The sequence below is a fragment of the Mytilus galloprovincialis genome, chromosome 1 (genome assembly GCF_965363235.1).
Source record: "Mytilus galloprovincialis chromosome 1, xbMytGall1.hap1.1, whole genome shotgun sequence".
NCBI lineage: Eukaryota > Metazoa > Mollusca > Bivalvia > Mytilida > Mytilidae > Mytilus > Mytilus galloprovincialis.
This window is the reverse complement of record NC_134838.1, coordinates 108,927,454-108,944,998: the sequence shown is the minus strand read 5'-3', so window position 1 is coordinate 108,944,998 and position 17,545 is coordinate 108,927,454. Positions and strand designations below refer to the sequence as shown.

The 17,545-nt window shown below is 31.4% G+C and overlaps 2 protein-coding genes across 3 annotated transcripts in view; one reads left to right on the top strand and one right to left on the bottom strand.

Annotated features, from left to right (window-relative positions):
- Window positions 1-3,052, top strand: part of LOC143050370 (regulator of telomere elongation helicase 1-like) — a 40,624-nt gene extending 37,572 nt beyond the window's left edge. For both annotated transcript variants that reach the window (XM_076223817.1, XM_076223818.1), the window contains 5 exons: window positions 79-223; window positions 450-581; window positions 1,070-1,390; window positions 2,028-2,125; window positions 2,887-3,052. In XM_076223817.1, coding sequence (XP_076079932.1) covers window positions 79-223; window positions 450-581; window positions 1,070-1,390; window positions 2,028-2,125; window positions 2,887-2,973 — 783 coding nt within the window. In that variant the 3' untranslated portion in view covers window positions 2,974-3,052. The remainder of the gene's footprint in view (window positions 1-78; window positions 224-449; window positions 582-1,069; window positions 1,391-2,027; window positions 2,126-2,886) is intronic.
- A 6,609-nt stretch (window positions 3,053-9,661) lies between these two features.
- On the bottom strand, window positions 9,662-15,606 carry LOC143050327 (ubiquitin carboxyl-terminal hydrolase 48-like). The gene is made up of 2 exons (XM_076223814.1): window positions 15,488-15,606; window positions 9,662-13,243 (listed from the first exon to the last, which is right to left on the bottom strand). The coding sequence occupies exon 2, from the start codon at window positions 13,231-13,233 to the stop codon at window positions 10,027-10,029; it is 3,207 nt and encodes a 1,068-aa protein (XP_076079929.1). The 5' UTR covers window positions 13,234-13,243; window positions 15,488-15,606; the 3' UTR covers window positions 9,662-10,026.
- Window positions 15,607-17,545: the final 1,939 nt, after the last annotated feature.

Below are 17,545 nucleotides of genomic sequence, written 5' to 3'. Positions count from 1 at the left end.
AGGAAATTAGTCCAATCTATTCATATAGTGAATTGGACTTCTTGTTATAGATTAAAAAAAAATGTAATTTGCTTTCAGGTAAAAAGAGTTTTATATGGTGACAGATACAAAATGTTTTCAAAAGCATTAGTAGATTATAAGAAGATAGGTGATTTTCAACAGTTGACTCCAGTTTTAGTTGGTGTTTTCACAGAAGACACTGAGCTGTATCCCTTCTTTAGAGGTTTGTTAATAAAAAAACATTCAATGTCAGATCTCCAACTAACTCTTTGGTTTTTGTCATCTTTTGTTTTCAGTAAAATTCCCAAATGTTGCCTCATAATTTCTGTTTTAATTCTCAATCCAAATTCACATTATTCTTATACACTATTTTGTTTAATAAGCTTTGAGATTCAGGCAATGTATGATTTTTTAGTTTCTTTATTATATTAATTTTTTATCTTTTCCAGAATTTTATAGATTTGTAAGACCTAAAGATAAATGTGAATATGACAAGCTATGTAAAAGTATAACAGGAACTGGGTGTGGTTATAGACCAGAAGATTCCATACTCAGAAAGAGGTTACAAACAGATAATTCAAGTGAGCAAATATTTAGGAAAATCAGATTCTTAGTACAATATCTGCATGTATTAATTTTTACTGATATACAAACAAAACAAACAACAACAAAAATTTAAAAAGGAATAGCAAGAAAACCTGAGGAAGACACTTTGCATTGTCAATTATTATTTTCACTTCATTATAAAATAATGTTTACAACAATATTATAAAAGAGGGAAAAGATACCATAGGGACAGTCAAACTCATAGATCAAAAATAAACTGACAAAGCCATGGCTAAAAAGGAAAAAGACAAACAGACAAATAATAGTACACAGGAAACAACATGGAAGACTAAATACTAAGAAACTCATGAAACATATAACTTTAATGAGAAGCTATTTGTCACATAAACTTGCATTTTAAGCTATGATGAGTCTAACATGTTTGATACAAAATCTTGCTTTACATAAATATATTGTATGGAACTATCAATAACTTTTATCTGAATTTAAATATTTTATATAGGTAACGCAGATAAACGTCAGAAAACTGTCCATACAAATTTAAGCAGTTTACCTGAAGCATCTAGTACTGGAAAACAAATATCAGTAAATTTACCAAAGGAAGTGAATGTATCTGATAATAATAGCCAAAGTGAGAGCTATTCTGTGACTAAAAATAATTTAGAAAATTTGCCTTCCTCATCAATGATAAAAACAGACTATTTAAATCAAAGTTCTGAGGATTTATTTGAAGAAACAGAACCATGTTCACCATCTCGGAAGCATGATAGCAATGTTATTGTAAAGGCTGATGACATAACCTGCCCAAGTAAATATCCATCAGGTACATATACTCGTATAAGGCAGATTGTATTGCTCTCTAAACATTTATGAATTTTTTATATTATTCTATGCCAACACAGTTGCAGGATGTATGTAGTCACATATTGGTCAATGTCACAGGCACATAACCCAACTAAGGAGAATGTTCTCATCGTCAGAAAAAGATACCAAGCGAGTCATTATCTGTGGTATGATTAACTGACATTTAATTGATATAGCAGTTTAAATCTTTCCACCATGGAACTTTTATATACTACATACTGTGGATCCATTATTATTTGTTGGATACCAATTTTCTTGGGTACAGGTAAATCACGAATTCAAATGCTGAACGAAAAAACATATTTCCGATAGGCTTTGTACACAGAGATTGACAAAACCACAAAATCAAATATCCACGAATAGGCAAATTTTAGCAATCAACGAAAATTGATAACCACAAAAATAAATGAATCCATAGTACTTGAACAATTGCTCAACATTCACTGTGCAGATCCTATCAAACCTCAAACATTTTTAACTTGTCATTTTTTATACATCTAGTTGCTCCCAACATTGGTTTTGCCTATCAAGTGTTGTATTTTCTGTAGTACCAAAACCTTTAAAAATAACATAGAACAAATGTTTTGTACTTGTAGGATATACTTGTGAATGCTGCCAGAAAAATGCAGAAAGACCATTTGAAGCAGGATGTGGACATATTTGTTGTTTTCCTTGTTGGAGAACTGCTTTTGATGTAAGTTTTAGCTAGTTGTAACAAAAAACAATTGGAGCACTTGTTTTTGTCACCATTGTCACTCTCCTTTTTAATGTCTTAAAAGTTTGAATGATGTATTATAATGAAAAAGACCAAAACTCAAAAACTTGACTCTGACCACTGCACCATAAAAATTAGGTCAAGGTCAAATGACACCTGCCAGTTGGACATGTACACCTTGCATACAATATAAGAAAAACAGATCATAACTTAAAAACTAAACTATAGCCACTGGACCATGAACATGTCTTAATTATAAAAGTTTGAGTGATGTATTATAACTACTATTTCATAGCAAGAAGGTGTGTAGAGAAGACTTGCTTATTTTTTCTTGTAGACACTTTTTACACTTTTACATTTAAGGCTATGATAGTTGATTTTTAAATGCAAAGGATCACAGCAATATAAATAACTTCATTTTAATTATAAACAGATCTACAGAACATTTCATGTGATTATTCCCCCCCCCCCCCCCAAAAAAAAACCTTTTAAGTTTTTTTTATACCATTTTGTCATATAATGCTGTAAAATGTACATGGGTTAATACACATTATCTTAGACCAAATTCAAATTCACAAATGTAAAGAGGTATTCTCATGAATATATTTCAACAAATAGTATTGTTTTATCCATGAATTTGATATTGTACGGCTATACACACAAACAATTGATGTACTGTGTTTGGACACTTGAATATCTTTCAGCCAAATTACACTAACCATAAAGTTTATATTTTTCAGACTGACAAGGTTTGTCCTGTATGCAAACAGCCAGTTAGAAGAAGACATCTCACAGCCAAATATTTTGCTGGACCTGAACTAGAATGATGGACTATTGGCAGCAGTGCATAAATTATTTACCTCGTAATTAAAATATACAAAAAATACAAAAATATAACACATTTAACTGTTTTACTTAGTTACTCAGTCACTGGCTTCATAAATTAAGGCTTTCATCAATTCATTGTATCATAACTCTTAAGAAGGGAGTGATAAAAGACACATCAGCACCTTATGGAAGTTATTTTGGACCTACTATCTGCAACATTCATGTTATCTGGCCAACACTAAGTTAACCTTTTCTAATGAGTCTTAAACAGTTGTTTAGTTCACTTGGCTTTATGCGATCTATTGCCATTTATTGGCTTTCCTCACTGTTTAAAAAATATCTTCTCTGAAACCACTGGACAAATTTTGTCTGAATGTATCTAGTCTAAAAGTTTTTGATCTTTGTTCCATTCAACAAACTAACATGGCTAAAAGTTGAACATCGAGGTAAAATGCATTAATTGTCAAATATCTTGACAAGATATAGAGAAAATTCAACAAGGCAATAATACTAAGAATGGCAAGATCAAAGACTCTATATAAATACTAGTAACCAAATTTGGTCGTGTATTGTTTAATGTCTCTTACTTTAAATGTAATATTGCCAGGCAGGGTTATGAATCATGGAGTACTGAAAACCAGATATAAGTAAAATCTTTATTTGTATACTCTGCCATGTTTGTTATTGAAATTGTACATACAAAACTTTAAATTCAAATTTCTTATTAGTTGTAATAACAGTGATAAAACAGTAAATGATGGAAGTTTTTATGTAGTCACTGAACAATGAAATAAGGTCAAGGATAACAGATAAAATCTAGAGGTTAACTAGGTGAGAAATCTGATATATAAAGCGTTAAACAAAGTTTTCCCATCAATGTCGGACTACTCATTCTCATGGATCTGTTGCAGGAAATATAAAAAACAAAAATGAAATTCTGTTATGTTGTTTCGGAGGGGTTATGATGACAAACTGTTGCAGCAGTTCATTTAGGCCAATCTAGAGAAACAAAATTGCACACGCTGAAATGTCTTGCCTTCTTCACTGAACATTGATATTATGTTGATAGTCCTAAATATAAAGCTTTAATAAAACTATCACATAAACTTAACATGATCTGAGAAAAAGAGATGAATCATTCAATATACTAAATATAGTTGTCCTATTGCTTATAGTTTCTAAGAAACCAACTTAACCAAGAAAATTAAACATTGACCAACAAACTATGAAAATGAGATCAAGGTCAGATGAACCATGCCAGGAAGACATGTAAAGCTTACAAACCTTTCATTCAACAAATATAGTTGACCTATTACTTATGGTTTAAGAAAAACAGACCAAAACACAAAAACTTATTACTGAGCAATGAACCATGAAATTGAGATCAAGGTCAAATAAAACTAATGAGACTCACATGTCCATCATAAAATATTTCAATACACCAAATATAGTTGATGTATAATTTGCATATGTATTAGAAAAAAAGACCCAAAACTCAAATACTTAACTTTAACCACTGCACTATGAAAATGTGGTCAAGGTCAGATGACACCTGCCAGTTAGACATGTACTTCTTACAATCCTTCCATACACTAAAATATACTAGACTTATTGCTTATAGTATCTGAGATATGGACTTGATCACCAAAAGTAAACCTTGTTCACTGATCCATGAAATGAGGTCAGTCAAGTGAAAACTGTCTGACCGACATGGAAGACCTTGCAAGGTATGCACATACCAAATATAGTTATCCTTTTACTCTTAACAAGAGAGAACTTTTTTTCAGGTAGTCACTGAACCATGAAAATGAGGTCAAGGAAAATGGACATTTGATAGAAGGAAACTTCATAACATAAGGCATCTATAAAAATATACAAATTATAAAGCATTCAGGTCTCCCACCTTCTACCGCAGTAAGATCACTATCCCTATGTGGATCCTTTTGCGACAAATGTTGCAGGCTCATCAAAAATTGAATTGTAAATTCCTGTCGATATGTACAATTTCATAATGTGTTCTTATTATCTATTTATATTTTATGAAATTCAGTTGTGTGGTTTCAGGAGTTGGGATGACAAGACCAGGACTGATGGACAGACAGACTGGCAGATAAATAGTTCAAAAACATTGTACCCTACACAACAAAGTTATGTGGTGTAGAAAAAGCTATCTGCATGCAAGGCATGAAGCATACATGTATTCTACCTTCTATAATATCAAGCTTTATACAAACAGTTTACACCGTTGCAATGAATTGTAATCCTTATGTGTTGCTTTGTAAGACTTTTCTCGCCAGTGAGACAAAAAAGAAGCATGCCAAGTTGATGTCAATTGCATTTTTTACACTTTTTCCGTATTTTAATATTGCATGCACACATGAATGAACTAGCCACTTCAGAAACTTGATTTCAGCCTTTTTAAAGAGTTTTTGTTGGTTTGATTTTCTGTTCAACGTTAAAGACCATGAAGTTATCTTCAATCTGTTTGTTTTGGAAATGGTACTTTTCATTTACCAAATGATGAATATGAGCCTTGAAGTCTTTCCACAATATACTATCTCCAGCTATTGTGAATTCCATATATATTTCCAATATTGTTAAAAAACATTGTAATTTCCAATACAAGTTTTGTGCTTGCTTGTTCTTCTTGCAATGTAACGCAATAAATTAAAATGGAGAAATTGTACAAAAAATGGTGAATGTGTCCATGGGACACAAATGATGCTCCTGCTTGCTTAGTAACTTTATAAAGAGACATAACTCAAGAACTCTAAAAGTTTTTTGTTTTCATTCTCTGATGCAAGTTTGTCTCAACCAAATTTTATGAAACACAATGCTTATTACCACAAAACACAGGTCAAGTACAAATTTGGGTAGCATAACTTTTAAAGGGAAATAACTCTAGAATGGTAAAAGTGACACCACCAAAATTCAAAATCGATCTGTGTTTTGGTAATGAGTATTGTTTACAAGTTTCATAACATTTGGGTGAGGCAAAAAAAAGTTAGAGAACAGAAACCAAAAAATCATCAATATTTCCTTTTATAAAGGGGCATAACTCTATAACGTAAAAAGTTACACATTAAAATTCTAACTGTTTAGTGGTAATAGGAGTTTAATCTTCGTCATTTGAACTCTGGTGGATGGTTGTCTCATTGGCAGTCATATACCACTTCTCTTACAAATGCCTGTTATAAATAATCCAAAGCTGTTTACTTGACAACATTTAATGAAGGCCTGATGTTACATATAAAGACATGTAAATGTATTCCATCTATTTCACAACCACATAATGCATCCTTTGCATTCAAGTTACAAACATACAGTTTAATATAGTCTACAGATGTCTTTATGAAAGATGAAAGGCAAATGATTTCTAACCAATGAATGAGGCTTTAAAATGATCAGAGGTTATCCAATAAATATAAAGTTCATATGTGACACGACAGACAATAATATTCAATCATGGTATGAAGTCTACATATTTGATAGATTTAATTTCTATATTACAAAAAAATAAACATAATTTAAACTATCTGGGGGAAAGGATAATGGTAACAGTGACATAACAAAATAACTACAAAATAACAATATGATCTGTTCCAGTAGTTTGCTATTTAATAGCCGTAATAATTTATATTTGAAATAGACAAATGGATAAATTAACAAAAATAACGCATTGCTGTATAGCCAGTCTTAATAAACAAATGAATTTGTACTAAAACAATTGATGGTTTTTATCTTGAGCAAATAAGTGCAATTCCAATACTACTAATTTCAAAATAATTTATGATGAACTGAAGAAGCTTAATTTGATACTAATTAATGAATGTGAATGACTATCATTTGGTTTGTAGACTATAAAACAATTCTAGGGGAGTAGGGATAACTTGTATTTCTTTTTTGATCACAGAAATTAGTAATATAATACTTGTTTGCCATTAAAATTTTCAATGTTTACAGTTATTCGTTTTAATTACTAAATATATTCTAACAATGATTTTATGAATGATTTGTTGAACATCCCATATAAACCATAAATGGTTTAAATAATAAATAATCTGATCATGGTTATTAATGAATTGTATGTAATGGTAACACAACATTAAAATGAGTTACAAACAAAATATATCTGGTATTTACAGTGAAACATTAATTAAAGAAATGTTTACCAAGTTTAAAATATCTAATATTTTGTACCAGTTTATATTTAGCATAAATCAAACACCATTTCAAAAGTTATAAAATATGTTCTTAAACAATAATATTGCAAAGTATTAAACAATATGAAATTTGCTGCTGAATCCAACTTAATTTAATCTTACTAAATGGTGAATGTAAATTAAATTTTTATCATATGACATTCACTGTATAATATATCAAGTTTTTACATTTTACAAAACACTGCATAGTATGTTTATTTCATGTGACATGGTTTTCTATGGTTCTGATAAATGAAGACATACCAAGTTGTAGCACTGATTTATGATTACTGTGTATAACATTAATATTTGTTTTAGAGGCTGTATAACGATGATATTGCATAAAAATTGAACAAGGAACTACATGCAATGTTTGTGCAAAATATAAATCCAGTCACTTAAAATTCCATGATCAGTGGGTATAAAAATTTTGAAACTGGAAGTGACATGATCAAATTGCTCTTAAAAATTGTACTACACACCATAATAAAGTTCCAAATGAATTTATTTATAATTCCTTAATAAGGATGCTGAGAAATGTGACAAAAATGGAATATTAATAGGGAATTAATTATCAATTTTCTATGGGTCTTAGAAAGAATGCTTTGTTTTATCAGGAATCAGGGATTTCACGTACAAAAACAGCTATCAACCCTAATCAATAGTTAAAGACTTGGATAGACAACTGAAAAGGAAATACATTTACACCAGATGAAAAAATGTACCTTTACAATAAACATTTTACTACAACAAATTATACAGTTAACAATCATTGTATTACAATTCAAAAACATAAATTAACAACATGAACAATAAAATAAAGCACTGATTTGTTACAGGAATAGCTGTTTCTAGTAATAAGTTGTAACCTCATTCCTGAATCATTTAAAAATTGCAAATAAATGAAAAAGTCAAGGCTTAATTAGTCAATATGTCTCATGTTTTTTTCTAACAATCTAACTGGAAAGTGCTGGAGTAAAACAGAGATGAAAGTATGGTATCCATTAAGGAAATCAATAATTCATATTTTATACTCATCACCATAGGATTGCTTTGAAGCAAAATCGAACAAGCCATTTGGAAGGGGGTAACTCTATCAAAACATAATTTCAAAAGTCATATTCACTTTTTATGAAATAAAAACTTATACTGTCAATTAAATGAGGGATTGTACAAATGTATATCCCTTTTATGCATCAACTAATGGAAAACTATACCAAATATCACTTATCATGATCATGATCTATCCACGGAAATTGTGACGGAACTTTAAATTTTTAATGTAACATAATCATTGAGCTGTTTATGCTTTTCTAGCCAAAAATAAGAAAAGCTTTTATATAATATATTAAAACAAATAAAAATTTCAAAATCATTAAAACATAAACCGGATAAGAATCTTATAATGACCTTGAAACTACTGGTAAAATATGCAGATGCCTATGAAACAAATGAACAGTACTGAGGGTTAAGAATTTAATACATGTAACATACATGTATATAAACACTTGAATGTATAAATTGACCCAATAAGAATATTTGAATAATTAAGCTGCTAAGATTACTATGCCATTTCACCAACAAATCTGACCTTGTACTGACCATAATTGTATAATGAGAAACTATCTACATGTGTAAAACTTGGGGGGGCCGGGGGGGGGGGGGGAATTCTGTAAGCAATTGATCAAACCTTTACCTTAGTTTCAACACAAAATTATTAAGTCTTGAATTGTCAAGCTTCAAAAATAACAATAAAAGGTATGAATAAAGAGAGTATTGGGGAACACACCTATGAGACAGTAACCCTACAATACAATAAACTTAAATATATATGTCTTGCCTGACATATAAAATAAACCTGCTACAAACTACTTGTAAATGGGAGTGGATGTCTCTTTTCAATTTCAAGTGCTTCTCAAGCTTACCTGATTAAAAATATATATTTAAGTTAAATTCAGTAAAGAGTATGAAATAAAAATTTATTTAGTACACAATTGGATGAATTAAAATACCTAATTAATTCAGAAATAGACCTAACCAGTAAACTGTACATTAAAGTGTTAGTGCCTCCATTTGACTTTGTGACCTTCATGGCAGTGAAGGCAATTTTAGTAGAAAAAAAGTATGAATAAAAGAACATATGGAGTATACATCAATGAGACAAGTGTTTGTACTACAATAGGTAGTAACACATGTATTTGCAACATTTAAGGGATATGGGTCAACCGGTCAAGTTGTTTTCAAAAGTACTATATGTATTAGACCAGATGAGAAAACAATACAAACTTTCTTATAAGAAACTACCACAAACATTTAAAAAAATTCTGAAATTTCATTAAAAAATCTCTTTTGAATTGAAAATTTAGTCTTTAAAACTTGGATTATAGGACACCAATTGATTTCAAACTGAAAGAGTGGTTTTAAAATTAACATTTCTCTTTATTAAAATGTTCTGTTGTATAGTATTCAAAACTTTTCTATGTATCACAAGTTCAATACATATCAACAAAATTCAAATGAAAAATTTTGAAAAATTGAGTTCCAAAGCTTTTCAAATTTTTCCCAATCTGAACAAATTAAAAGAAAGAGTTGCAACTGACGGACACATTCATGTCAATGGTTGGTAAAATACGTCACTATTTAAATATCTATGACAGAAAATCTTGCATTTATGATTTAATTAGATTTGTTATTATATTCTTAATTATGATATCAAAACTTAAATTATAACAAACTATTGAAAATGTTATAGCCACCATGGTTGTTGCAATTTTTTGACAGATTACATGGAATATTTCACAAACATGGATGCATAAATTTAAAAATTTAAGAAACAGTGTAAAACCCTAATTATGATATTCTTTCTGAATTTCCTAATAGTCCAGTTCCTTTAAAGCCTGATTCAGGTCCAGAAGAGACTTGAATCATATCTTGTAACACTAAAAGGTCTTCAGCAGGTTCATCTGCTTGTAACATGATAATGGATCCTGGTGCAATACGTAGGCCACCTAATGTGGCAGTGTCATCACACAAACTGTGGCCATTCAACAGTAAAGTTTGATCAAATGGTGGCACAGAAAACAATTTCATTAACTGTAGCTTAAAATCTTTCAAAGTTTGTGTAGATTTAACTTTCACTTCTTTTTCACCTCTCACTTTTCTATGACGCTGACTTTTCCTTGTTCCGTTTTCATTTTTGGATATTTTTTCCGGAGGTTCCTCCAAAGGATCACTTGTGCTGCCTCTTTTCTTTGAACCATGCTGATTAAAGTCTGGGTCATAATCCTTAGAATTCTCATCGTTAGGATTGAGAGAACTGGATCCCGCCGATTTCTGCAATTGCTTGGGTATTTTACGAACAAATATAACTGCTTCATCATAATCAAACCTTGCATTTTCTTCTTGATTTAGACGACTAACAACACATTCATCACAAACTTGTGGAAGTGTTACAATTCCTAAATTTTTGTCATCGTCTTCATAACTGATAATACTAATTTCATAATCTACATTGAACATTTGACTGATCTTGTCCCACTCTGAACTCCATGTGTAAACAAAGTTATCATTAACATATAATTCTAGTTGTCCTTGAGATTGAGGATACAGGTAACCCTCATGTTCACATATCAGTATGGAATTTCCTATGTTCTGAATTGGTTTGTATTTAAGTGGTTCCTTAATAAATCTTCTCAATTCTTCTAAGAATGCTTTATTTAAAATAAATACTTCTATTGGTTTTTTCAGGGTTATTGGTCTTTTTCTATCATTAAGAAGGTCGTTTAGAGCATTTTTTTGTTCTTGAGCTAATTTTCTCAAGTATTCTTTTGTTTGCTGCTCATTTCTCATTGCATCATTGCATTGCCCACACACAGGATCATCTTTAGCAAACTCTGGACAATTGGCAAAATATTCCTTGAGCCTACGCCAAACTTCTACTGGGACTAACTTTCTACATGTCATATCTGGGTCAAGTCTATCATGAGCTTCACAGAGAATATCTTCATTAAATTTAAAGCTTTCTTCCTCTTTAGACAGAGCTTCTTCTGTTGTTACCGTATTTTCTTTCTCTTTTTGTCCTTCTTCTTTGGCACTTGAACTTTCTTTTTCTTTCAAACCATTTTCTACAGAAGGTTCAACATCAGTTGAATCCCTTTTATCCTCATCATTTTCTCCAAGCTGTTCTAAAACCATTTTCTTCCATGATCTAAATGAAGCTTTACCCACCCAGTAACTAGGACCAGAAATGACATTCGGTTTGGTCATGCTGCCGAAAACTTTATCATCTTCCATCATCCTTATTTTTGTCCTAATCACATGGCACTGCTGTTGGACACAAAGCATACATAAGCTATCTCCTCCAATTAGTCTTTGTCCTCCTTCATATCTATTACATAAACTTTCACTTCCATTTAAGTTGACAAATTTCAGTTTCATAGCTGCTGCAGGAGACAATTTGTCATGTTTGCATAATGAAGGTTTATTGTCAATCGGTTCTGCTTTAGCTGGGTCAGTTAACCATGAATTCAGCCATTTTAGGCTAATCCATTCTCCTTCATTGACCTCTAGTTTATCAAAGGCTAGTTTCTGATACGTTTCTTTTATTTCTTCTTGTTTTTCCTTTCCACTTTCTATATTCTGATCTCTAATTAACATTAATTCAGACACCCAATTTTCAAATGTTTCATTGTCCTTAATGACATAATCTAACACATGAGCTGGTAGAAGTTGTTGAGCCTCTACCTTACTATCAGTACTACAGGGATTTTCTTCATTTAGTGTATAAACCAACATGTATGCATTACGTGATGAATGATATCCTTTTGGACATCTGCCTTTTTGTTTAGCACCCGTCTCTTCTGGATCGTCCTCGGTACCCAACTGAAGCTTACTTCCTTTCATTTTCTCTATCTCCTCATCATTAAATTTAAACCAATTTTTACTGTTGATATCTCTGATATGTGCAATATAATGGCCACTATAAGCAGTGGGTCCACGATGTATCAATACAGCTGTAAGATTGTATGTAACAGAATTCCCATCAACACCTTCAGCAGTGGCTGAATCTCCAGCACAATTATTCACAGTCAAATATTTTGTCATATCAATCTGTTCGGGAAACTGAATAAAGCTATTCAGTTTCTTTTTCATTCCAGTTTTCTTGTCAAAAACAAATCGTAAAAGTTGTAAATTGAGAACAGGTGGAAGGTACTTTAAATGTATTTTTCGTGATGCATTTTGTTTACTATTGCACGAAGAACACATATACTGGTTATCTCCCTCTAATTTTTCTTCTTGTAAAAAATCTTTTAAAGATTCGTCTAAAGTTTTATGACCTTTTATACTTAAATCTAGTTCATAGAATGTTGATGGTCTTTCAGATTTTGTTCCACATCTATTACAAGTAGTAACATATGCATATTCTCCCCTAAACTGATTTTGAATAACATTTCGCACACATGCATCCCTTTGTCTAGATAAGGCATCTTCTAATAATGTTAAAAATAGATTCGAAAATTCCTGAGCGTCTTGCTGCTGTCCAGCATCTAAACCTAAATGTGTTATGAAATCTTTAGGATCTAAATATCTTCTCTCAGATAATGAAAGTAATGCAAATAATGCTTGAAGATGACCCCCAATGGAAGAAGGTGACCATTCTGCTGTTACATCTCTAGTCACATGTTCATCTGGTTCTCTGAATTTGTAAAGTGCATTTCGGATAACAGGATTATGAAACCATAACTGAAGAAATGTGTTTACATAACAGGTGGCTCCAAGATTTTTGAGTCCAACAAACATATCATCATCCCGCCTCTCGTAATTTGGATCTTCAATTTGGTGCCAATCATCATCATCAATTTTACCAAACCACACTCTTTCTCCTATTGCATTGAGACAAAGGGGATTTCCTTTGCAGTTTCGTTTACAAGATCCTAACGGACATGGTTTTAAGTTCAATCTGTATGCTGTCCGAACATGGTCAAACGTGACATTATCAGGATCAGTTGTTTCTGCCCATTGCCAAGCTGCTTTATCAAGCTGAAACTTTGAAGGCATCTTCAAAAACCTGAAATATATAGTATTATGTCTATTAGTCAGTACATTTTCAACATATATATATTTCTTTAAAGGTGGTACCCAACACTTTAACTAAAATTAATTTGGCTCGTTTAATTTTCATAAAATTTTGTCTAAGTATTTACTTTGACCCTTTAACAAAAATATAAAAATTTCAAAAACTTTGAACCAACCGTTTTGTCAGAAAAATTACACTGGTTATACATGTATAGCAGTTTGACAAACACCAACTTTGATCATTGAAAAGCTTAATATTCCTTTTACAACACAACGTAATTAAAACGTTTAGATGACTTTACAGAGTTATCTCCCTGTAGTGTTAGATACCACCTTAGATCACAGCAAAACACTTTTCAAAGCTCAAAGAATCAATGCAAACACTTTTAAAGGAATCAGCAAGAAACAACCAACTATAAACAGGTTACATTTCTGACTGGACTAAATGACAGGACCAGAATGAAAATGCTAATTACTTTTTTATTTCTCAAATTTTCAATATTATCAGATTATAAGATTTTATAATTTTTAAAATACATATAGATTTAAGAAGAAATATAGAATTATTTTTTAAAAGCTTTTGAAAACATGACCTGACCAATGCTGACAATTACAGAACCAACATTGACAATGACAGCTGGACTAAATGAAAAAAAATGTTAATGACTTTTTTATTTCTCAAAGGATTTTTATCAAATTTGAAATGTCTTTAAAACATTAATTTTTAATAAAAAACTAAAAAAAAAAATTCAGAAAATATGAATAAGATTATTGAATATTGTTTTTATTGGTATAAATATTGATTTTGTTATCAGTAAATTAAAAGCCAACTAAATATTACTAGTATGTTATATACATATACATATTCATGGATCTACAATCTGTCGGTACCTGTAACTTGGCATTGCACAAGGTCATGTTTTTCTCTGGCTGTTTATTACATCTTTACACTAAATTCATTGGATGTTGGATGTGTACAGATTGATAGTTTAGTCTTAGATGTATGATTTTTTTATTAGTTGTTAGTGGCTTTGAACTAGCTGTCAGATAACTGTGAGTACTCTTAGATCTGTTCATTGTGTCTTTTTGTGTCGGGATGTATAAGTACCCGGCCACGTCCATTTGTATTTTTGTCCATCTGATGAGTTAAGCCTTTTTCAACTGATTTTTATAGTTCATTCTTATGTTGTACTGTTATACCACTGTCCCAGGTTAGGGGGAGGGGGGGGGATCCCGCTAACATGTTTAACCCCACCACATTATTTATGTATGTGCCCGTCTCAAGTCAGGAGCCTGTAATTCAGTGGTTCTCGTTTGTTTATGTGTTACATATTTGTTTATAGTTAATTTTTTTTACATAAATAAGGCCATTAGTTTTCTCGTTTGAATTGTTTTACATTGTCTTATCGGGGCCTTTTATAGCTGACTATGCGGTATGGGCTTTGCTCATTGTTGAAGGCCGTACGGTGACCTATAGTTGTTAATGTCTGTGTCATTTTGGTCTTTTGTGGATAGTTGTTTCATTGGCAATCATACCACATCTTCTTTTTTATATGACATGAAAAATGCTGACAATGACAGGTCACAGGACCAAATTCAAATGCTTTTTTTATTTCTCAAATATTTCTCTCAAATTTGAAATATACATGTAAGATTTCATCTTTTAATACATAAATTTAAGAAAAAATATGCAATTTTTATTTTCTAAAGCTTGGGAAAAATGTGACATGACCATCACTGATAATGACAGGATAAATCTCACAATGACAGTGCAAAAATTATGAAAAGGCTAGCAACTTTTTTATTTCTCATGATTAAACTCTCAAATTTGAAATGTAATAAGATTCAACCATTTGATATATAAATATGGTAAAAATATAGAAAAAAAAAGTATTAAAAGCTTGCGGTTATGTGACCTGACAAACCAGAAATTATTCTAATTTCTACCCAATATACATTTGTATACATGTATTTCCTGAACCCTATTGATTTGTCTCGTTTAAATTGTTTTGATTAAAAAAGTATTGTTCTTTTAATATGTCAGTTCACTAAATACCAAATATTCTAAAACGAAATCAGCACATAAGCAAACTTGTATTTTTGATGAATGGATATGTGATGCTACTTTCACAACGACACAACTTTATCAATGCTGTTTTTTTCGAACCAGAAATACTGTTTTCATTTGTGTAATCAAAAGCTGAAACTTTTTATAAGATAAGGAAAGAATATTTACTATTTTTCTGAACATGTAAGGGGAAACAATGTCATTTCAAACGACGATTATAGTCATTCCCGCCTCAGATTCAAGAGTGAAGAGTTATGTCCCTTTCTCATTTTTCGGGTTGATCAAGGTCAGATACATGCTTTAAAAAGATTGAGCTTGATTCATCACTCATATATTCTGGTCGAGGACTAAAATAAACTGGCCGCTTTTCGAAACATCTTGTTCAATGTTTGGTAAGGACAGTTTGTGTGGATGTTGTTTCCAGTGGATCACATACATACAACGTTTTGGAATGAAATATAGTATGGAGAATGTAATGGAATATTGAATGGAATATTGAACGGAATATGGAATGGAGAATAGAATCCTAAATGGAATATTGAATGGAACGGTTACGGTGAATGGTAAATATGAAAATGGATGGAATGGAATATGGTGAATTGAATGGATGGGGAGAATGGAAGGAGAATGGAATGAAGAATGCAATGGAGAATGGAATGGAGAATGGAATGGAGAATGGAATGAAGAATGCAATGGAGAATGGAATGGAGAATGGAATGAAGAATGGAATGGAGAATGGAATGAAGAATGGAATGGAGAATGGAATGGAGAATGGAATATGGAATGGAGAATAGAATAGAGAATGGAGAATTGAATGAAGAAATCCGAATCACGGAGAATGGAATTGAGAATGGAATTGAGAATGGAATTGAGAATGGAAAGGAGAATGAAATATGGAATAGAGAATGGAATATGGAATGGAGAATGGAATGGAGAATAAAAATGAGAATGGAATGGAGAATGGAATGAAGAATGGAATGGAGAATGGAATGGAGAATGGAGAATGGAATGAAGAAATCCGAATCACAGAGAATGGAATTGAGAATGAAATTGAGAATGAAATTGAGAATGGAATGGAGAATGAAATATGGAATGAAGAATGGAATATGGAATGGAGAATGGAATATGGAATGGAGAATGGAATATGGAATGGAGAGTGGAATATGGTATGGAGAATGGAATATGGAATGGATAATGGAATATGGAATATGGAATGGAGAATGGAATATGGAATGGAGAATGGAATATGGAATATGGAATGGAGAATGGAATATGGAATGGAGAATGGAATATGGAATGGAGAATGGAATATGGAATGGAATATGGAATGGAATATAAAATGGAGAATGGAGAATGGAATATGGAATGGAGAATGGAATGGAGAATGGAATATGGAATGGAGAATGAAATATGGAATGGAGAATGGAATATGGAATGGAGAATGAAATATGGAATGGAGAATGGGATATGGAATGGAGAATGGAATATGGAATGGAGAATGGAATATGGAATGGAGAATAGAATGGAGAATGGAATGGTAAAGGAAAAGAGAATGGAATGGAGAATGAAATATGGAATGGGGAATGGAATGGAGAATGGAGTGGAGAAGGAATAGAGAATGGAAATGAGAATGGAATGGAGAATGAAATGGAATATCGAGAATGAAATGGAGCGGAATGAAAATGGAAAGCAACAAAATGGAATCAAACAAATTCGTCATTGGTCATTTCTGGCATAAACATTCATTTGACTCAATTACATTAGCATCACCTAAATAAATTGATATATTTTCAATCTGATAAATTGTTTTAAAAAAAAAACAGAAGAAAGGTTTTCTTTAGTCTGAGACTACTGTCACACTTTTTTCAATTCAATTTTATGTTAAGTCCACATTCAACAAAACTACATAACACAAGCTCTAGCGAGCTTTTAAAATCGATTGAATAACAAAATATATACATACAAAAGTCATGAAAACCACACAATTCTAAACATACAGTGCAGATACCATTGATGACATATAAAAGTTAAAAGCTTAGTATGCTCCATTTTTTTTTCGAATTGGTTAAAAGATGTTTCCATTCGAAAATGGTTCGACAACTCATTCCAGATTAGTATTTGGTTTAAAGTCTTTAGCACAAGGCTGCATGGTCAATTATCGGTGTACTACCGGATATTTTTTTTAAGACACTACTGTTTATATCCCTTATAGTTTGTTGAAAATGG